Below are 18,316 nucleotides of genomic sequence, written 5' to 3' on the forward strand. Positions count from 1 at the left end.
GCTCTCATCCTAGGACTACCTGCAGTATTCCCAAAGGGATGCAAACTTCTATACTGGTCTTAGAACCAGCCCTAATCCCCCTGCCCCATCATTAAGACTACTGAAATTCAGTCTGTCGTTTGGTCTTCTTGACAGTAGCTCCAAAGTCTCTAGTTTTTTCTTTTGGCAAAGTTCTGCTTTTTTTTTTTTTCAGAGTAAAATTCTTTTCTTTTTTGGCCTCTTGGTCCCACCTTGATCTTATTCTGTATCAGTGATGTAGAGTAGTCCCCAAACCTAGCTGTATATCCACAACATCTTAGAAATTTTCTCTCCCTGAAGTTCTGTTTTAAAATTTTTCAGACGTACATTAAAGTTCAGAGTTGTATAATGAGTACGCATAGTCCCAACAGCTAGATTCTAAATTGACCTTTCATACTTGTTTTCTCACATATCTATCCATCTCTGTATCCATGTATTAATCCATCTTATTTTTGATGCATTTCAAAGCAATTTGCAGACATCAGTATACACTTCACCCTGGTGAGCTCTATAAGAATGCCAATGCCCCGGCCCCGGCCCAGAGCTCAGAATCTCTGAGGACAGAGCTTGGGCCACCATCACCTAACTCCTCAACTCCTCAGTATGGCACATAAGGTCTACACATCAGCCAGTCCTCCACGTCTCCCTGATCTCACTCTCACTTTATTCATTACCCTCTGGCTACACAGCCTTACTGAGACTGGACGAACCAAGCTTGTTCCTGCCTCAGATCCTTGCACCTGTGGCTCCCAGTATGTGGAAAACCCTCCCCACAGACCTGGGGATGGAAATCTCCTTAGTATTAACTGGATCTGGGCTTAAAAAATCATCTCCTTGTGTAAATTAGTTCAATGATTGTGGAAGACAGTGTGGTGATTCCTCAAAGTCCTAGAGGCAGAAATACCATTTGACCCAGCAATCCCATTACTGGGTATATACCCAAAGGAATATAAATTGTTCTATTATAAAGATACATGTGCACATATGTTCACTGCAGCACATTCACAATAGCAAAGACACAGAATCAACCTAAATGCCTATCAATGACAGATTGGATAAAGAAAATGTGGTACATATACACCATGGAGTACTATGCAGCCAAAAAAAAAAGAACAATATCATATCCTTTGCAGGGACATGGATGGAGCTGGAAGTCATTATTCTCAGCAAACTAATGCAGGAATGGAAAACCAAATACTGTGTGTGCTCACTTGTGAGTGGGAGCTGAATGATGAGAACACATGGACACATGGTCGGGGACCAACACACACTGGGGCCTGTTGGAGGGTGGGGGTTTGGGGGAGGGAGACCATTGGGAAGAATAGCTAATGGATGCTGGGCTTAATACTTAGGTGATGGGATGATAGCACACGTTGCCCTATGTAACAAACCTACACATCCTGCACACGTACTCCTGAAATTAAAATAAAAACTGGGGGGGAAAATCACCTCCTCAGAGAGTCTGACCCTGATCAGTCTAGGAACGTGTTCCCATCTCCCCAGGCCCCAAAAGCATTCAATTTTCTCTGAAAAACTCACCAAGACCTAAAATTACTTCATTTAGTTACTTGTTTATTGTTATGTCTCCCCTCCCCCAACACACACACACACACACACACACACACACAACGATAATCTCTGCGAGCAGAAGCCCCATTTATCCTACTGCTGTATCCCCAGCACCTATAACACAACATGGCACTTAGTAGGTGTTTTGGGGGGAATGCTTCTTCCCAACTCCTTGGGTTTCCATGTGGAGAGATCTCCATTAAAGCGACACTTCTGCCTCTTGCCCTGTTGGTCTACATTTCTCAACTTGGATGGACCTAATCTACTTAAAAATTAAACACTGGGGCTTTGATCTTTTTTCTTCCTTCTCTGGCCCAAACTATGTGAAGCAATAATCCTTGCTAAGTGTCTCCACTCTGTAAACCCAAGTGTTTCTTGGGGGGACCCACCCAAGGTCTGACTGGGAGCTGGAGGGTCCTGTGGGGAGAGTGCAAGGACATTCCCTTGGCTGCTCACCTAAGCAGCTTCATGCTTTAATCTAGCTCACCTAAAATGCCCTAATCTAGCTTTTATTAGGAGTAAAGCATGACTTCTGATCGCCTGTGTTTGACTCCCATTGCTTTAGAACTTGGTCAGGGAGAGAGGGTTTCTTTTATTGGGCCTCCTAAAATCCCAATAATAGATGCTCAAAATTGATCCAATGGGGTGGATAAAAGTCCATTTTCAAAAGCTTCACCGATGATTCTGATGTGTGGTCAGGCTTGAGAACCCCTGATTAAAAACTCCAGCTCTCAGGAGCCTGTTGAGGGCAGAACATAGAACCACAGAGGACAGCAGGAGGCAGATAACCTCTGAATTAGAGTGAACTGGTTTTACAATTTTAAAAAAAAAGCATTCATATAAAATTAAGGACACAGTACAAATCCCTGAACTTACTCAGAAAGTCTTTCGGCTTCCACTTTTCCTTGATGAATATGATTCCTATGATGGCACTAGCTGAAAAACGAAGCACAAAGAAAAGGGAATTGAGGCTGCCGTCAGTGAAAGGGCATCCCTTTGCCCAGGCCTTCTGGATGGCTCCTTTGCATTGGAACTTGGTACTTCCTAACCTGTCACTCACGCTGCCAAGAGCTTGGTTCCTGTGTGATTCCATCTAGGAAAGGGAGGCTCAGAGAGGAGCCTTCCTTCCTGAGGATTTCCTACAAGGCCAGAAGCATTGAGTACCTGCTGTGTGACAGGTGATTTACACAAGTTATTTCTGGCATGTTCACCCTTGGGGGTGGGTACTCTCATTATTCCTATTTGACAAATGGGGACACTGAAGCTGAGAGAGGTAAAGGGCCCACTCAAGATCATGAAGGTGGTAGGGAAGGCAAGACTTGAACCCGGACTGCAGGAGGCCAGGGCGCTTACTTCTTCCACCGTAACACCCACCTCTGACGCTTCTCTGGCTCTTTCCTCTTCCTGGCTCTTCCATGTTCACAGATGTACTCAAACAGCCTTGGGACTGCCCAAAAGAATAGGGCTGGCAGTCACTGTGAACAGACCTGGATCACTCACTACCCTAGTTCTGCCTCTTCTGGCTGTGTGTCCTTGGATATGTCACTTCACCTGAGTCTCAGTTCTCTAATCTATGAAATACGGTGTTAGATCCAGATGACATCAGCTCATAGAATGTTAAATATTTTGTTACACATTCAGAAAACCATCCGTAGTTTGAAATCGGCCACAGTGGGAGTAATAATGTCTATACCATATAAACTGGCAAACGCTACAAATCAGGTCTTCCTTTTCTCCTTTCCACCTTTCCATCCCTTTTCTCCATCTCTCTTTTTTTTTTCCATCCCTCCTCTTCTTTTTCTTCTCCTTTGTCTCTCTGAGAGGTGGTTTACCAGCATACCATTGAAAATTACTTTTCTGAATGATAGGGGTAATTCAATGATATATGTAAGTCATTTGGTACACAATCTCAATAACTAAGCTAGTATTACTACTAAAAGTACCTGGAGCAGTGATGGTTAAGTCATAGATATCCAATAAGTGATAATCATTATTATTATTATTTTTTTTTTGAGACGGAGTCTCGCTCTGTCACCCGGACTGGGGGAGCTTGCAGTGCGGGATCTCAGCTCACTGCAGCTCCGTCCTCCCGCGGTTTCGCCATTCTCCTGGGCCTCAGCCTCCGAGTAGCTGGACTACAGGGGGGCTGCAGCCACCTTCGCCCGGGCTAGCTTTTTGTTATTTTTTAGTAGAGACGGGGGTTTCACCGTGGTTAGGCAGGATGTCTCGAACTCCTGACCTCGTGATCCACCCGGTCTCGGCCTCCCAAAAGCTGCTGGGATTACAGGCTTGAAGCCACCGCGGGCCAGGCCCAATCATTCATTATTTTTGTTAATATTTACTCCTCAGGTGGATGACTAGGGCCCCTTAATTCCCAGTGGTTGATATCTGAAGTTTTATCACTATAACTTGACCTCTTTAAAAAAATAAAAGAATTTGGTTATTTGAACCTTATTAAAATTTGGAGACTAATATTTAAAGCACAGTCACTTACTTATTTCTCATTGGGAAAAAGGTTTGGGAGCCCTCTGGAGATACCTGCAGTGGGCAGAGCAGAGTGATAAGGCCACAGGTATGATCACATAGAGGGGCTGGGGAGTAACATAACAGAAACATAGAAAATGGTCTGGAAGTAAGACAACAGGAACAGGCTGAGACTCTGGCAAACTACTTGCCTCAGCTAAAGACATTCAAATTACATTAAGAAAAATACTGTGTGGGAAAAAACATACACCATGTCTGAGGACCTCATTCACTTTGTAGGCTGTCAGTTCACCAACCCTGGTTAGGAGAAACAGGGCCTTATGACAGGATCAGGGAAAGTAAATAGGTTTCTGCTCCTTTGCCAACTCCTGGTGATTGGTAGTGACTGTTGGAAACACTGAGAATTCTGAGGCCCCATCTCTGCTCTCTAGGAAGGAGTGCCATGATTGATTAATGATGTCTGCCTTGAGCACAGGAAGGGAGGGGCACATAGTTACCATGCATCTGCCATCCCTTGTATAGAAGAGAACCTCTTAACTCAAGGAGGAGTAAGACCCAAAATATGACTTTCCCCTTTAAGAGCAGAGAAGAGCATCTGGGCAGAGTAGTGCTTGCCAGTAAAATGGAAAGAAATATTTCAAAGCAAGTTCATTGTCCTGGCTGCTATGCACACAAAAAAGCTATTGTTCACTAATCTACTAACATCTTTTCTTTAAGAAGAAATTTTTTTTTCCTAATTTTGTTTTGCTTGTGTTCTCATGAACATTAAAGCTCCCTTGTCTTTTAGTTGGTTCAAAAGTTCTGAAACACTGGTTCAGTGATTATGGAAATCATAGAAAGCTGGCAGATGAGAAAGTTAATGGCCGGGCGCAGTGGCTTACGATTGTAGTACCAACACTTTGGGAGGAAAGGCAGGCAGATAGTTTGAGCTCAAGAATTTGAGACCAGCCTGGCCTGGCCCCAAACCCTACAAAAGCTTAATTTGTGTTTTTAATAGATGGGGTCTAGCTCTGTCACCCAGGCTGGAGTACAATTGTGCAATCAAAGCTCACTGCAGCCTCAAACTCTGGACTTAAGGGATCCTCCTGTTTCTGTTTCCCAAGTAGCTAGGGCCACAGGTGCACATCACCATGCCCAGCTAATTGTTTTTCTTTCTTTCTTTCTTTTTTTTTTTTTGTAGAGATGGGGTCTCTCCATGTTGCCCCAGCTGGTCTCAAACTCCTGGCCTCAAGTGATCCTCACACTTCAGCCTCCCAACTAGCTGGGATTACAGGTACAAGCCACTGCACCCAGTGACAAACTTACTGTATCTTGACGGTGAAAAGATATATGGGTTAAGGTTTATCTTCCTTCTTCTTTTAGAAATAAAAAGCAATCCTAATAAAGTTGCTGAATCTTAAACAGATCCTGGAGCCACACAGCCCAGTTCATATCCCAGCCCTGTTACTCACTAGTGTCATTTGGGGAAAGTAATTTCATTACCCTGTGCCTTAGTTTCCTCATCTGTTAAATGGGGATAACACCACCACCTTCCTCAACAGGTGGCTGGAAGATTAGCAGAATTAGTATCTGTAAGCACTTACAGGGCCTGGTGTGTCTGAAGTCCTTTGTATTAGGCTATTACTATCCAAGCTAAAGCTGGTTTGTTCAATGGACACATTTGATCCTGGCAGTGGCACTCTGGTCACACAGCTGGGAGCACCCCAGGGGAGGGTGGGGCAGCCCTGGTCTTACCTATCACGGAGACTGCGCTGAGGGGCACGATGAGTGACAGCGGTGCGAAAGCGTAGGAGGCGAACACACCCAGCTCACCCAGAAGCATCAGGAACAGGCCCAGCCACCATGTCTTGGTCTTGAAATAGGCCCGGGGATCCTTGGAGCCTGCCAGGCGGATGTGGCAGTATTTCTAGAAACCCGAGAAATAATGTAATTTGCTCATATGTTTGGGGGAAAAAATGCTATGATGTAGTTACCCTAAATCTACCCCCAACTTGAAAATACATTGGGAAGACTTGTCAGGTTCTTGTGGAGTCCTGACTCACAGATGAGTAAAACAGTAGGGATCTAAATACTAGACGGTTATTCTAGGACAGTAGTACTCCAACACGCTGGGAATCCTTATAAGCCCCTGGGAAGCTCTGACAAAATACCCGCCTGGGCCTCATCCTGAGTCAGTCTCAGAGGTGTGGGTGAGCCCAAAAACAGGCATTTCTAATGCACGTCACAGGCAATGTGCAGTCTCAGGGTGGGAGCCATAGTCTAAGGATCCCACTTGGCCTGGCCCTTGGGTCGACCTCCTCCCTTTCTCTGCAGGTTCCAGGATTCCTCATGTTTGGATGCCCAAGTGTATGGCATACTCCTTCCTGTCTACATGGCAGCAGCTCTCACTGGGCAGTTGTGTGGGTATCAGTGGACCTTGCGCTCCCTGGGGTGGTTACATGGCTCAAGTATGGTCAATATTCTTTTTTGGAGAAATGTGAACCTGTGACATGGAAACTGAGGTGGTAACTAACAGGCTAGAAAGTCACATTGACTTAAAGGACCAAGTCTGCCATTTGGGGAGGATCATGATGTGGGCTGCCCAGAAGCAGATAAATAACCAGAGATGCTGCCCTGGAGAAAGAAGAGAATGAATCATTCAAGTAGCTAAGAGACCACATGGTCTCAGCGACATATGGAAACATACACATCCCAGAGCTGAGATGCATAGGGTACAGGTGAACAAGGCACATGCGTGTGCCCACAGGGATCACAGTCTCCTGCCTGCTCCAGGGCCAGAGAGAGCAGTTCACTGCAGGGAGAAGCTGGTCAGTGCTGCTGGAGTGAAACCAGCCAGTGTGCTGTGGGATTCATCCTGTTAGCAGGTATCAAGTCTTATTTGGGTTTCCCAGAAGCAGTCCCTGAGACAAGAACGTGGAGCAGGTAGTCTGTATGAGATGATTCCAGGGAGCTCAAGTAAGGGAGGGGGAAAGTGAGGCAGGGAACGGAGATGAAAGGTGGTTCATGAGTGAATTAGTCCCGTGGGCAACTGGGGCTCAGTCCCACAGGCGTCCTCTGAAAAACCCTGTGAATCTCACCTTAGAATCATCCTAGCAGAGGATAAGAGCCTGGGCCTTTTATTCCCTGCCTCCCACCCCTCCTGGCAGAAGGCAGCCTCCAGGGGCATTAACTGTCCCACTCCCCCAGTGCAAACCCCAGTTGTGCCTGCATGCCAGTAGCACCAGCTCCCTGGTGCCCCCATGAGAAGCTCATTAGCTATCAACTTGCTCCACACCACAGCTGCTTGTGAACTCAGACAGGCCGAGGGGACCTAGAGGTCAGTAGGGGGGTCCCCAGCAGCTGTACAGGGCATCCCAGAGGCTTGTAAGTAATGAACAATGCTGTAATTAGAGTTGAGTTTGACAAAACTATGGTAATTCCAGCAGCTATGTGGCAAGGCAAAGAGAGGATGACACCAGAGCCAGGGAAGCTAGCAGGACGTCACTGCAAAGCCCAAGGAGAGACGGTGAGGACTTGGCTAGGAGAGTGAGGGCGGGATGGAGTGGGGCCACCAAATCAAGAGAAATCCTGGAACGGCCCACAAGGTATTGTCCCAGGTGCAGCCCAGGGATGGAGTAGGCAAGGCCCTGGAGAAAGGCGGCAGCTGGACCTGGATAAGACACCCTGACTTATCTGTTGTGTCTCTGCCCCCAGACAGTGCTGGTGACTGAAACTTACCTGGAGGTTAAGTGCAATGCTGACCACAAGGTGCCCAAAGATTGCCAAGAGGGCGCCGATCAGGTTTTCCTGTAAGGAAAGTTCGCAGGAGTAAACATGATTTGGGCACAAGCCAGGGGGCCCCAGGACACTTTTGACACTCAACCATTTGCTGCCCCAAAACAAAACCAGAAAAACAGTATCAGTGACAAAGCCACATTCCAGACCCACAACTGAAATTTTACTACTCAAGGTTAATCTGGCTGCTTTGCTAGTTTATAAAACGCTGTCCTGAATTGGATACTTTGGTGGCCCAATCACACTGACCTGACAAGGTCAAAACCTGCTGTGCTATTCCCTTTAAAGTATTAACTTGCCGGCCGGGCGCGGTGCTCACATCTGTAATCCCAGCACTTTGGGAGGCTGAGGCGTGTGGATCATGAGGTCAGGAGATCGAGACCATCCTGGCTAACACGGTGAAACCCCGTCTCTACTAATAATACAAAAAAACTAGCCGGGCGAGGTGGCGGGCGCCTGTAGTCCCAGCTACTCGGGAGGCTGAGGCAGGAGAATGGCATGAACCCAGGAGAGCTTGCAGTGAGCCGAGATGTGCCACTACACTCCAGCCTGGGTGACAGAGTGAGACTCCGTCTCAAAAAAAAAAAGTATTAACTTGCCATCATCTTGTGCAGAAAAGCAACATTCCAAAATCAGAATTTACAAGAGAAATACAGGCCAGAGAATACTTTTTGCTATCTTGTCAACAGTCTTCAATTTCCCAGAGGGATTTCAATGAAACTCTTTTAACTGGCTCACTTGCTTAGGGCATTTTCAATTATTCAATTTATAAAAAGTTAATTTACATCACCTATGAGTTAGGTTCAGACTTCCTGGCATGGAATTTTTTACTTTATAAAATGATTACCAAACACATATTCATTGTAATTAGGAAATACATATAGATAATAATAAATTAGACAAGGTAGCATGAGAAAAAAATGAAAAATAAAAATAACAATAACACCAAAACCATAATAGAAAAGTCACCTTTAATTCTATAACCCAGAGATAATGACTATAAACATTTTGGTTCTTATTCCTGCAAACATTTTCCTGTCCATAAATTTACATATCAATGGAAATGTTAACTTACTTTATAAAAATAAGATCACCATCTGTTTTATAATCTGTTTTTTTATTTAGCATATTGTGAACACATTTCTCTGTCAGGCATACCTAATTTGTCATTTTTATTAAATGTCAAATAACTCATTATTTTTGGATGTGCCATATTTTATATCATAGCTTTGCTATTACTGGATATTTAGGTTGTTTCCTTTCTTATTAATTTTTCATTTAATTTTATTGTAGACTCGGGGGATACATGTGCAGGTGTGTTACATGGGTATATTGTGTAATGCTGAGGTTTGGGTTTCTAGTGAACCCATCACCCAAATAAGTGTACACAGTACCCAATCGGTAATTTTTCAACTCTCGCCCTCACCCCAACCCTTCCCTGTTTTGGAGTCCCCCGTGTCTATTATGTTTCCTTTTAAAAAACAATGCTGTGATTGAAGAGCCTAGTGCACACATTTTTGTGCGTTTGTCTGGATTAGTCCCTTGGGACAAATTCTTATAAGTGGAATTGCTGGGTCAAAGTGTACTAGCATTTAAACGACACTATAGTGAGTCCCCAGTACACCTTTTGGCCTTATTCCACCACTGAACACCAAGGAATGCTCTATGCTGGCCATTGCTGCATCCTCCTTCCCAGCATGTTCTCTTCCCAACCCCAGCTGGCTCCCCTCCCTGGTGAAATCCTGCCCATTCTTCAAGGCATGGGACAGGCCCTAGGGAATCAGCAGTTAACAAGACAAACAGTCCTCACTGTCATATGTTCAGTCCATCTGGAAAGACAGATAACTAGCAAGCTGCCCGGCAGCGGCCAGAGCTGGCTGAGGCTTCCTCCTCAGGACAGAGTCAGCAGTAATAGTGAAGTCAACCCTCCCTCCTTCCCTCTCCTAGATCGCGGGGCTTAGAGAGCTGAGGGCAGGTCTTCCCTGAGAAGGGGCAGTTGGCCAGGGACAGGCGAGGGCAGGAGGACCGAGAGGGAGGCCCACCAACTGAAATCACCATGGACAGTTGTCCTTAACTTCTCTCCCAACAAGGCTCAGGGCTGCCACAGAAGGGAAAAACGTGGAGCCAGGGGACTCCAGTGTAGTCCCAGCTCTGCCACCGTGACCTCACCACATCTGAGATGTGTCCCCCACGTGGAAAAAGTCAGAGCTGGGAACTGATTCTGACTCACCTGATGAGCAGCAAGATGGAATAAAGCCACCTGCGGGCAGAACACGTCCTTCCTGTAGGATCACAGGATCTCAGAGCTAAAAGGCTTGCTGGAGACCTGCCCAGCCAGGGTTCCCCCAGCTGAGTTCCCAGAGATGCTAACGGGGTTCCAAGGCAAGAAAAGCACCATGTAGTTAAAGGCAATGCATCCTCTACCCACTGCTGGGAGGCCCCCAGAGCATGTTAGAGGCTCTCAGAAGAGTTTCTCCTTGTCTTACTCAGGCTCTCAAACTTATTTGGCTCTAGAACTCTTTAACTTGGAATCCAGCCATGGGTGTCTGGAGTAAGCATCTATGACTCTCACTTGACTAACATTTTAATCCTTACCTTTTCTTCTGATAAAGGGCATTCTGATTTTGCTGGGGAGGACTCTTCTCCACCCCCTTCCCATTGGACAGAGTCTTATTGGAACTGTCATTCCTAGTGCTCCATCCTCCCTAAGACATCATGGCCCAAGTGTGACCCAAGCCAGGCAGGCCAGAATCTCTTTCTCTGGGATCCAGATCTTGGACTGAGAAACACAAAGGCTGAAGAAAGGCTGGCTCCCTTCAGCCCAAGGTGAGGCCCAAACAAATCATTAGTTGCTGCTCCTCAGGACCCTGGAGCCATCCTCACTCTGGACTTTCCTGAAGCCAGGAATACCCGGTCTCTTGCTTAAGAACTTGTTTCTGTTACTTGCAACTAAAAAGCTCAACAGAGTCAACACTTTGGGGAAAAGCAGTTTGGGACATATTTATTGTTAGTCCAACTTCTCATAAACATGAGTGAGGTTTTTTCTTCCCCTTTCTTAGAGGCATGGCTTTGGTGGACAAAAAAGGGAATCTGCTTTTCTTTTGTAAAAGAAATATGTTATTCAATTTAGTTTTTTGAAATAACACCTTACCACAGAACTAATTATTATAAATCTAACAAATTATATTTACAAATATAATGACTCTTAGTTTCAATATTTTAATGCTCCTTGCACACAAAAAAATTAGCTTATAACTTTCCATTTAAAAAGTTAATTATAGAACATCTGCTTCTGGTAAGATAGAGTAGATGTACTCTTCCCTATTCTTCCTGCTACATACAACTAAAACCCTGGTCATCACATATAAGACAAACATAAGGCTGGGCATGGTGGCTCACGCCTGTAATCCCAGCACTTTGGGAGGCCAAGGCAGGTGGATCACCTGAGGTCAAGAGTTCCAGACCAGTCTGGCCAACTTGGTGAAACTCCATCTCTACTAAAAAAAAAAACAAAAAAAAACACAAAAATTATCTGGGTGTGGTGGTGGGTGCCTATAATCCCAGCTACTCAGGAGGCTGAGGCAGAAGAATCACTTGAACCCAGGAGGCGGAGGTTACAGTGAGCCGAGATCATGCCATTGCACTCCAGCCTGGGTGACAACAGTGAAACTCTGTCTCAAAAAAAAAAAAAAAAAAAAAAAAAAAAGACAATTCTGAAGGCCGAGAGAATAAGGCAGACAAGCTAGAAAAGAATGGCATATGGTGAGCTTCTTGAGTATTCTGTATTCTTTTTGCCTCATACATCCCAAACTTGTAGAGGAAGAAGCAAGCACTCTGGAAATACCAACAGGGGTGGAGCAGGGAAAACAAAAGCCCCAAGAAAAGCCTCCTCTCACTACCAAAGGACAAGCTGATGGGAAGCTTGGCAAGAAAAACACTTTTAGACAATAACCTCCAAACTCCAAACACCTCAAGGAACAAGGTACCTGTACGTCTGAATGTTTGAGCCAGCTACCCCCTAAGTTTATATGTTGAAGTCCTAACCCCTAAGGGAATGGTATTAGGAGGTGGTGCCTTTGGGAAGTGACTAGGTCATGCAGGGGAGCCCTCATGAATGGGATTAGTGTTCTTAAAAAAGAGGCCCAAGAGAGGCTGCTCGCCCCTTCCATCATGTGAGGACACAGGGAGGAGGTGCCATCTATGAGATGGCGGGCCCTCGCCAGACACCCAATGTGCTGGTGCCTTGATCTTGGACTTCCCAGCTTTCAGAACTGTGAGAAATACATTTCTGTTGTTATAAGCTACCCAGTTTATGGCATTTTGTTACAGCAGCCCAAATGAACTAAGTCAGCCCCCCAACTCCCCTGCTGGGACTACCAGGAAAGGCTAACTAGGGAGCCAGTGGCGAGGTGTCCTCCTCCCCATGGTGTCAACAGAGAGCACACAGACAGCCTAGACTTCTACCTTTGATGCAGAAAAGTTTTAAATTTTGATGAAGTCTAACCTATCTATTGTTTTCTTTTGTTGTTTATGCTTTTGGTGTCATATTTTGTGACAATAATAGCATCATGGGTGGGGGAGAGAGATGGAGCTATATAGGTGCGACATTTCATGTACCACTAAAATTAAGTTGGTGTTAATCTGAACTAGATTGTTATAAGTTAAGGTGTTAATTGTCATCCTCAGCACAATCACTAAGATGATAACTCAAAATACATAGTAAAAGAAATGACAAGGGAATTAAAATGGTACACTACAAAATATGTCTATTTAACACAAAAGAAGGCAGCAATGAAGGAACTGAATTAAAAGAGACAAAAACTGTTGCCTGATTTAAATGAACACCTTTATTTCCTTCTAAGAATTTTATAGTTTTAGCCCTTACATTTAGCTCTCCAATCCATTTTGAGTTAATTTTTATGCATGGTGTGAGGTGGGAATCCAATTTCATTCACTCTTTTACATGTGGCTATCCAGTTATCCTGCACTATTTGTTGAAAAGACTATTCTTTCTCCATTGAACAGTCTTAGCATCTTTGTTGAAATCAATTGATCATAGAGGTATGGGTTAATTTCTGGACTCTGAATTCTATCCCATTGATTTATTTGTCTGTCTTTATGCCAGTACCATATTGTTTTCACTACTGTAGTTTTGTAGTAAGTTTTGAAATCAGAAGTGTGAGTTCTTCAACTTTGTTCTTCTTCCTCCAAGATTGTTTTGGCTATTTTGGGTCCCCTGGATTTCCATGTGGATTTTAGGATCAGCTTGTCTCAAGGTAGTTGCTATAATTTCCCTTGGATTTTTTTCATTGACTTGTTGGTTATTTAGGAGGATGTTGTTAAATTTATACATATTTGTGAATTTCCCACTTTGTTTTTGTGAATTTCCTTTTGTGATTGATTTTTAATTTCATTCCATTGTGATCAGAAAACATACTTTGTATAATTTCAATCTTTTCAATGTAATGAGACTTGTTTTCTGTCCTAATATGTGCTCTATCCTAGAAAATGTTCATGTGCACTTAAGAAGAATTTGTATTTTGCTTTTGTTGAGTGTAATATTCTATGGATTTCTGTCAGTTCTAGTTGCTTAACAGTGTTGTTCAAGTCTTCTATTTCCTTGCTGATCTCCTAATTGTTCTATCCATTAGTAAAAGTGGTGTATTCGCTATTCAAGTCTTTGGCTATTATTGTCTATTTCTTCCTTTGATTCTGTCAGTTTTTGCTTCATGTATTTTGGGGCTCTGTAGGTGCATATATTTTACAATTGTTACATCTTCTTGATGAATTTACCCCTTCATCATAATATAATGTCCTTCTTTGTACCTTGTAACAATTTTATCTTCAAGTCTATTTTGTTTAATATTAGTACAGCCACTCCAGCTCTCCTTTGGTTATTGTTTACATAGAATATCTTCTTCTTTTTTACTTTCAATCTATGTGTGTCTTTGAATTTAAAGACAATCTTTTGTAGCACATACTTGAATGTTTTAAAATATATATTCTGCCAATCTCTGCCTTTTACTTGGAGAGTTTAACCCACTTACATTTAATAACAATTAGTGATAAGAAAGGACTTCTGTCATTTTGCCATTTGTTTTCTATAGCCTCTTTTTGTTCCTAAATTCCTCCATTACTGCCCTCTTTTGTGGTAGATATGTTTTCTAGTGTACCACTTTAATTCCCTTGTCATTTATTTTGCTATATATTTAGAGTTATTTTCTTAATGGTTGTGCTGAGGATTACAATTAACACCTTAATTTGTAACAATCTAGTTCAGATTAATAGCAACTTAATTTTAGTGTTAAACAAACCTTTGCTCCTATATTGTTCCATCTCTCTCCCCCACCCATTATACTATTATTGTCACAGACTTCTTAATTCCTTTTAAAACTTAATCATCTGATATGGGTAGACGGAATTCTGCCTTCCTTTCATTTAGAAATGATATCTAATTGGAGTCTCCATGTCTCTCTTTTCTTTCCCAATCAACAGAAGGAACTCAGTTTATGTTTGCTGAATACATGACTTAATCTAAGCACAAATAAATGGCAATAATTGAGAGAGTGCTGAGAAAAAGGTGGAATGTCAAAGGAGGAATTTGCTCTGGGCACAAGACCTGAACTACTTTGCTTAATATTATGTAGCAAAGGCAGTATGGAAGGACCATGGCTAAAATTTAGGCTCTCAGACTTTCAGCCTGAGTTTTTTTTATATGCCTGGCCTGCTCTTCCAACCTTCACATGGCACCCGGCCTAAGGCAGAGCATACCCAACCCCCTCAACCAACATCTGTGGCTGAAGAGGACTGCAGAAGGCAACCTACAACGTACGGTATTTTGTGGAAACTAAGAGGGCATTGTAATCCTAAGGAATTGCTCCAGCACAATAAGTGTGTGGAGTGTCGTTATTCAGAGGTTAGGCTCTAAAGTCAGGCAGACCTCACCTTGAATCCAGCCTCTGTCCTTCATGACACTGTGACTTGGACATATCTTTGGGCATTTGTTTCCTCAACTGTAAAATGGAGTTATTAAGGGTACTTGCTCCTCAGGGCAGTTGCAAGAATGAAACAAGATAAACCTATGGAAGTAACAAAGCATGATTCCTAGCACAAGTCAGAGGGTTTACGGATACAGATTTCTCTACTATGGGGCTTCTCAGAGCCTTCAACAAATACCTTCAGTAAATATTAGCTATCATAGTTACATTCAAACATCATTAAACAATAGGGCATTGTGAGAACCTCCTATGTGTTAGGCACATGCCAGTGGGAGGTGGTCAGGTTTACTAGAGAGAGCTCAGCCTTTGGAAACTGACAGACTAGGCTTGTTGTAAAGATTAGAAATCATGACAACAATGATAATGATAAAGTAACATTTATCAAGCACTTACTATGTGCCAAGTATTACTCAACGTACTTCAAACATACTAACTCATTTAATCCTCATAACAACCTTTTAAAGCAGGTACTATTATCATCTAATTTTCCTCGGTGAGGAAGCTGAGGCACAGTGGATAAGAGATAGCTAGTAAGTGGCTGAAAAAGGATGGGAACCCAGGTAGTCTGACACCAGAGCCCATGCTCATAATTATTACGTCAAACTATGTATTATATAAAGCTGTATAACAGGCCTGGAACAGGGTAGGTATTGAATAGTAACTGTTATTGGGAGCTGGTGAATTGGTTCTTGACCCAGTGACTCCCAGGCTAGTACAGAATACAGATACTTAAAATATTACAATCTGGCTGGGCTTGGTGGCTCATGCCTGTAATCCCAGCACTTTGGGAGGTTGAGGCGGGCAGATCACCTGAGGTTGGGAGTTCGAGACCAGCCTGACCAACATGGAGAAACCCCGTCTTTACTAAAAATACAAAATTAGCTGGGCGTGGTGGTGCATGCCTGTAATCCCAGCTACTCGGGAGGCTGAGGCAGGAGAATCGCTTGAACCTGGGAGGCGGAGGTTGCAGTGAGCCGAGATGGTGCCATTGCACTCCAGCTTAGGCAACAAGAGTGGAACTCCATCCCAAAAAAAAAAAAAAAAAATTACAATCTATTAGAGATGGACACAAGAAGTACAGAGAAGGGAAGAATGGCACTACAGTCATTTGTTCCTTCAGTGCCTAGTTTGTGCCATGCCCTGTCCTTGTCCTCACATAAGATATATTGAACTGACTATGTAATCACATTGTGGTTAGTGCTACACAGGAGAGGCACAGGGTACTCTACATGACAGGAACCTGATCTAGTGTGTGTACTGGGGGGTGGTCAAGAAAGGCATCTCTGAAGAATGATTTCTGAAGGGAGGCCTGAAGACCCGGAGTGGTGGGAGTGGGGTGGAGAAAGCCATTCCACAACGCATAGGAAGCTCCTGAGGTGGGAACAAGCAAGCACTTTTGAGGAAGAGAAAGATGGCTGGTGTAAGGGGGAAAGACTCAGGGAAAAATGGGATTGGGGAACTGATTAAAGGGAAGCCCCTTTAATCCAGTTTTAAAAGGGGTCCAGGGAAGATGGAAAGAAACCAGAGAAGCCCTATTCCAAGACATTGGACCTGGACCTGGGCTTAGAGAGGACAGGGAGGCTCTGAGTGACATTATTAGGACTATGTTTCTAAAAGAGAAATCATTTCACTTGAACACTTAGAGGTCATAAAACAAAAAAATAAATACAATAGAAATCAGGGTTGCAAGGACTAGAAGGCCATTTTCTTTGGACTGGGGCCAGAGATTTTCTTCCACGAGGTGACGCTGACAGTTTTAAGGGACTTGATCACCTATCTTCATGTCCCTCCATGTTCTTTGCTAGCTTTTCGTTATGTTCCGCTTTCTCATTTCACCCTTCACAGCAGCTTTTTCCCATTTGATCAAAGAGAGGCTTGTCCTTCGTTTACCTTCAAATCTGATTCTGGTACATTGCCAAGTTGTAAAACCACCAGGAAATCAAGGGGAATTCTGAAATTTTGTTTCCCACGTTTCTTTGGTGATAATCAAGATGCTGTAACACCCATTCTAAGAATGACTTTTCTTCCTTCTGTCATCCGTATTCCTGTTAAGGCATGACACTGGAATGGGACAGTTTGGCCCTTGTTGGAATATTCCTAAGCCAGAGTCTGGTTTGACTGATGTTTAGACTATAAGGACTAGCTTTGTTAATTAGGTTATATTCCAGATCTGTTACATAGATTGAATGAGCTAAATTTGCTGCTCTAAGCTTTGACAAAAATATATTCAAAGTTTGTTATAAAATAAAATCATTTATACTTGAAATATATGTACAAATACTTATACACTATACTAAATAATAAATGTAAAAATATATGTGCATTAAAGTACAGCATAAGCAAAGGTATAGTAAAAATAATATTTCAATTTCCCTGACCCATTCTAGATATATCAGGTTAACACAAGGTGTCTTTAGGTGAAAAAAGTTACAGGCATAATTGATAAGCCCTTTTGGTAAACTTCACAGAAATTGTGAAAGCAGAACAAATCTTGTTGTAAATTAGGTGCATCCAGTACTTTGCTTTGAATAAAAATGAAGGTGGCTCTAATCATATTGTTAGCTGATGAAAATAGTTTATCATAACGTGATTTTTAGCATGTAACTTGGAAGGAGTTTAAAGAATTTAGTGATACTGGAGCCTAGCGTGGTGGCTCATGCCTGTAATCCCAGCACTTTGGGAGGCCAAGGCGGGTGGATCACTTGAGGTCAGGAGTTCAGGACCAGCCTGGCCAACATGGTGAAACCCCATCTCTAGCAAAAATACAAAAATTAGCCAGGTGTGATGTCTGGCACCTGTCATCCTAGCTACTTGGGAAGCTAAGGCAGGAGAATCACTTGAACCTGGGAGGCGGAGGTTGTAATGAGCCAAGATCGCACCACTGCACTCCAGCCTGGGCAACAAGAGTGAGACTCTGTCTCAAAAAAAAGAAAAAAAAAAAAAAAGAATTTAGTGATACTGCTACACCAACACTCCTTCCATTCCAGGTACTTATACTAATGTGAATAAAGTTCTTAGCACTTTAGCTATGGGAACCAAAACTTGCAATAGAATGGATGCTAAACTCAGCCGGGCGTGGTGGCTCAAGCCTGTAATCCCAGCACTTTGGGAGGCTGAGACGGGTGGATCACAAGGTCAGAAGATCGAGACCATCCTGGCTAACATGGTGAAACCCCGTCTCTACTAAAAAATACAAAAAACTAGCCAGGCGAGGTGGTGGGCGCCTGTAGTCCCAGCTACTCGGGAGGCTAAGGCAGGAGAAGGGCGTAAACCCGGGAGGCGGAGCTTGCAGTGAGCTGAGATCCGGCCACTGCACTCCAGCCCCGGCGACAGAGCAAGACTCCGTCTCAAAAAAAAAAAAAAAAAAAAAAAAAAAAAAAAAAAAGAAAAAAAAAAAAAAGAATGGCTGCTAAACTCTACCTCATTCTAGCAATCAGTAATATTTATCTCGAATACAGAAATTAATTTTTAAA

At 43.4% G+C, this 18,316-nt stretch overlaps 1 protein-coding gene across 6 annotated transcripts in view; it reads right to left on the reverse strand.

The window, feature by feature from the left end:
• Positions 1 to 18,316, reverse strand: part of NIPAL3 (NIPA like domain containing 3) — a 58,931-nt gene that overhangs the window by 23,682 nt on the left and 16,933 nt on the right. For 5 of the 6 annotated variants that reach the window (XM_017886485.1, XM_017886486.1, XM_017886484.1 and 2 more), the window contains exons 3-5: positions 7,789 to 7,857; positions 5,806 to 5,977; positions 2,464 to 2,523 (exon numbers count right to left, since the gene is read on the reverse strand). In XM_017886485.1, coding sequence (XP_017741974.1) covers positions 2,464 to 2,523; positions 5,806 to 5,977; positions 7,789 to 7,857 — 301 coding nt within the window. Of the gene's footprint in view, positions 1 to 2,463; positions 2,524 to 4,319; positions 4,370 to 5,805; positions 5,978 to 7,788; positions 7,858 to 18,316 lie in introns of those variants that run through there. The other variant, XM_017886490.1, reaches the window with a different exon arrangement.

The sequence above is a fragment of the Rhinopithecus bieti genome, unplaced genomic scaffold, assembly GCF_001698545.2.
Source record: "Rhinopithecus bieti isolate Rb0 unplaced genomic scaffold, ASM169854v2 scaffold_14826, whole genome shotgun sequence".
NCBI classification, from domain to species: Eukaryota; Metazoa; Chordata; class Mammalia; order Primates; family Cercopithecidae; genus Rhinopithecus; species Rhinopithecus bieti.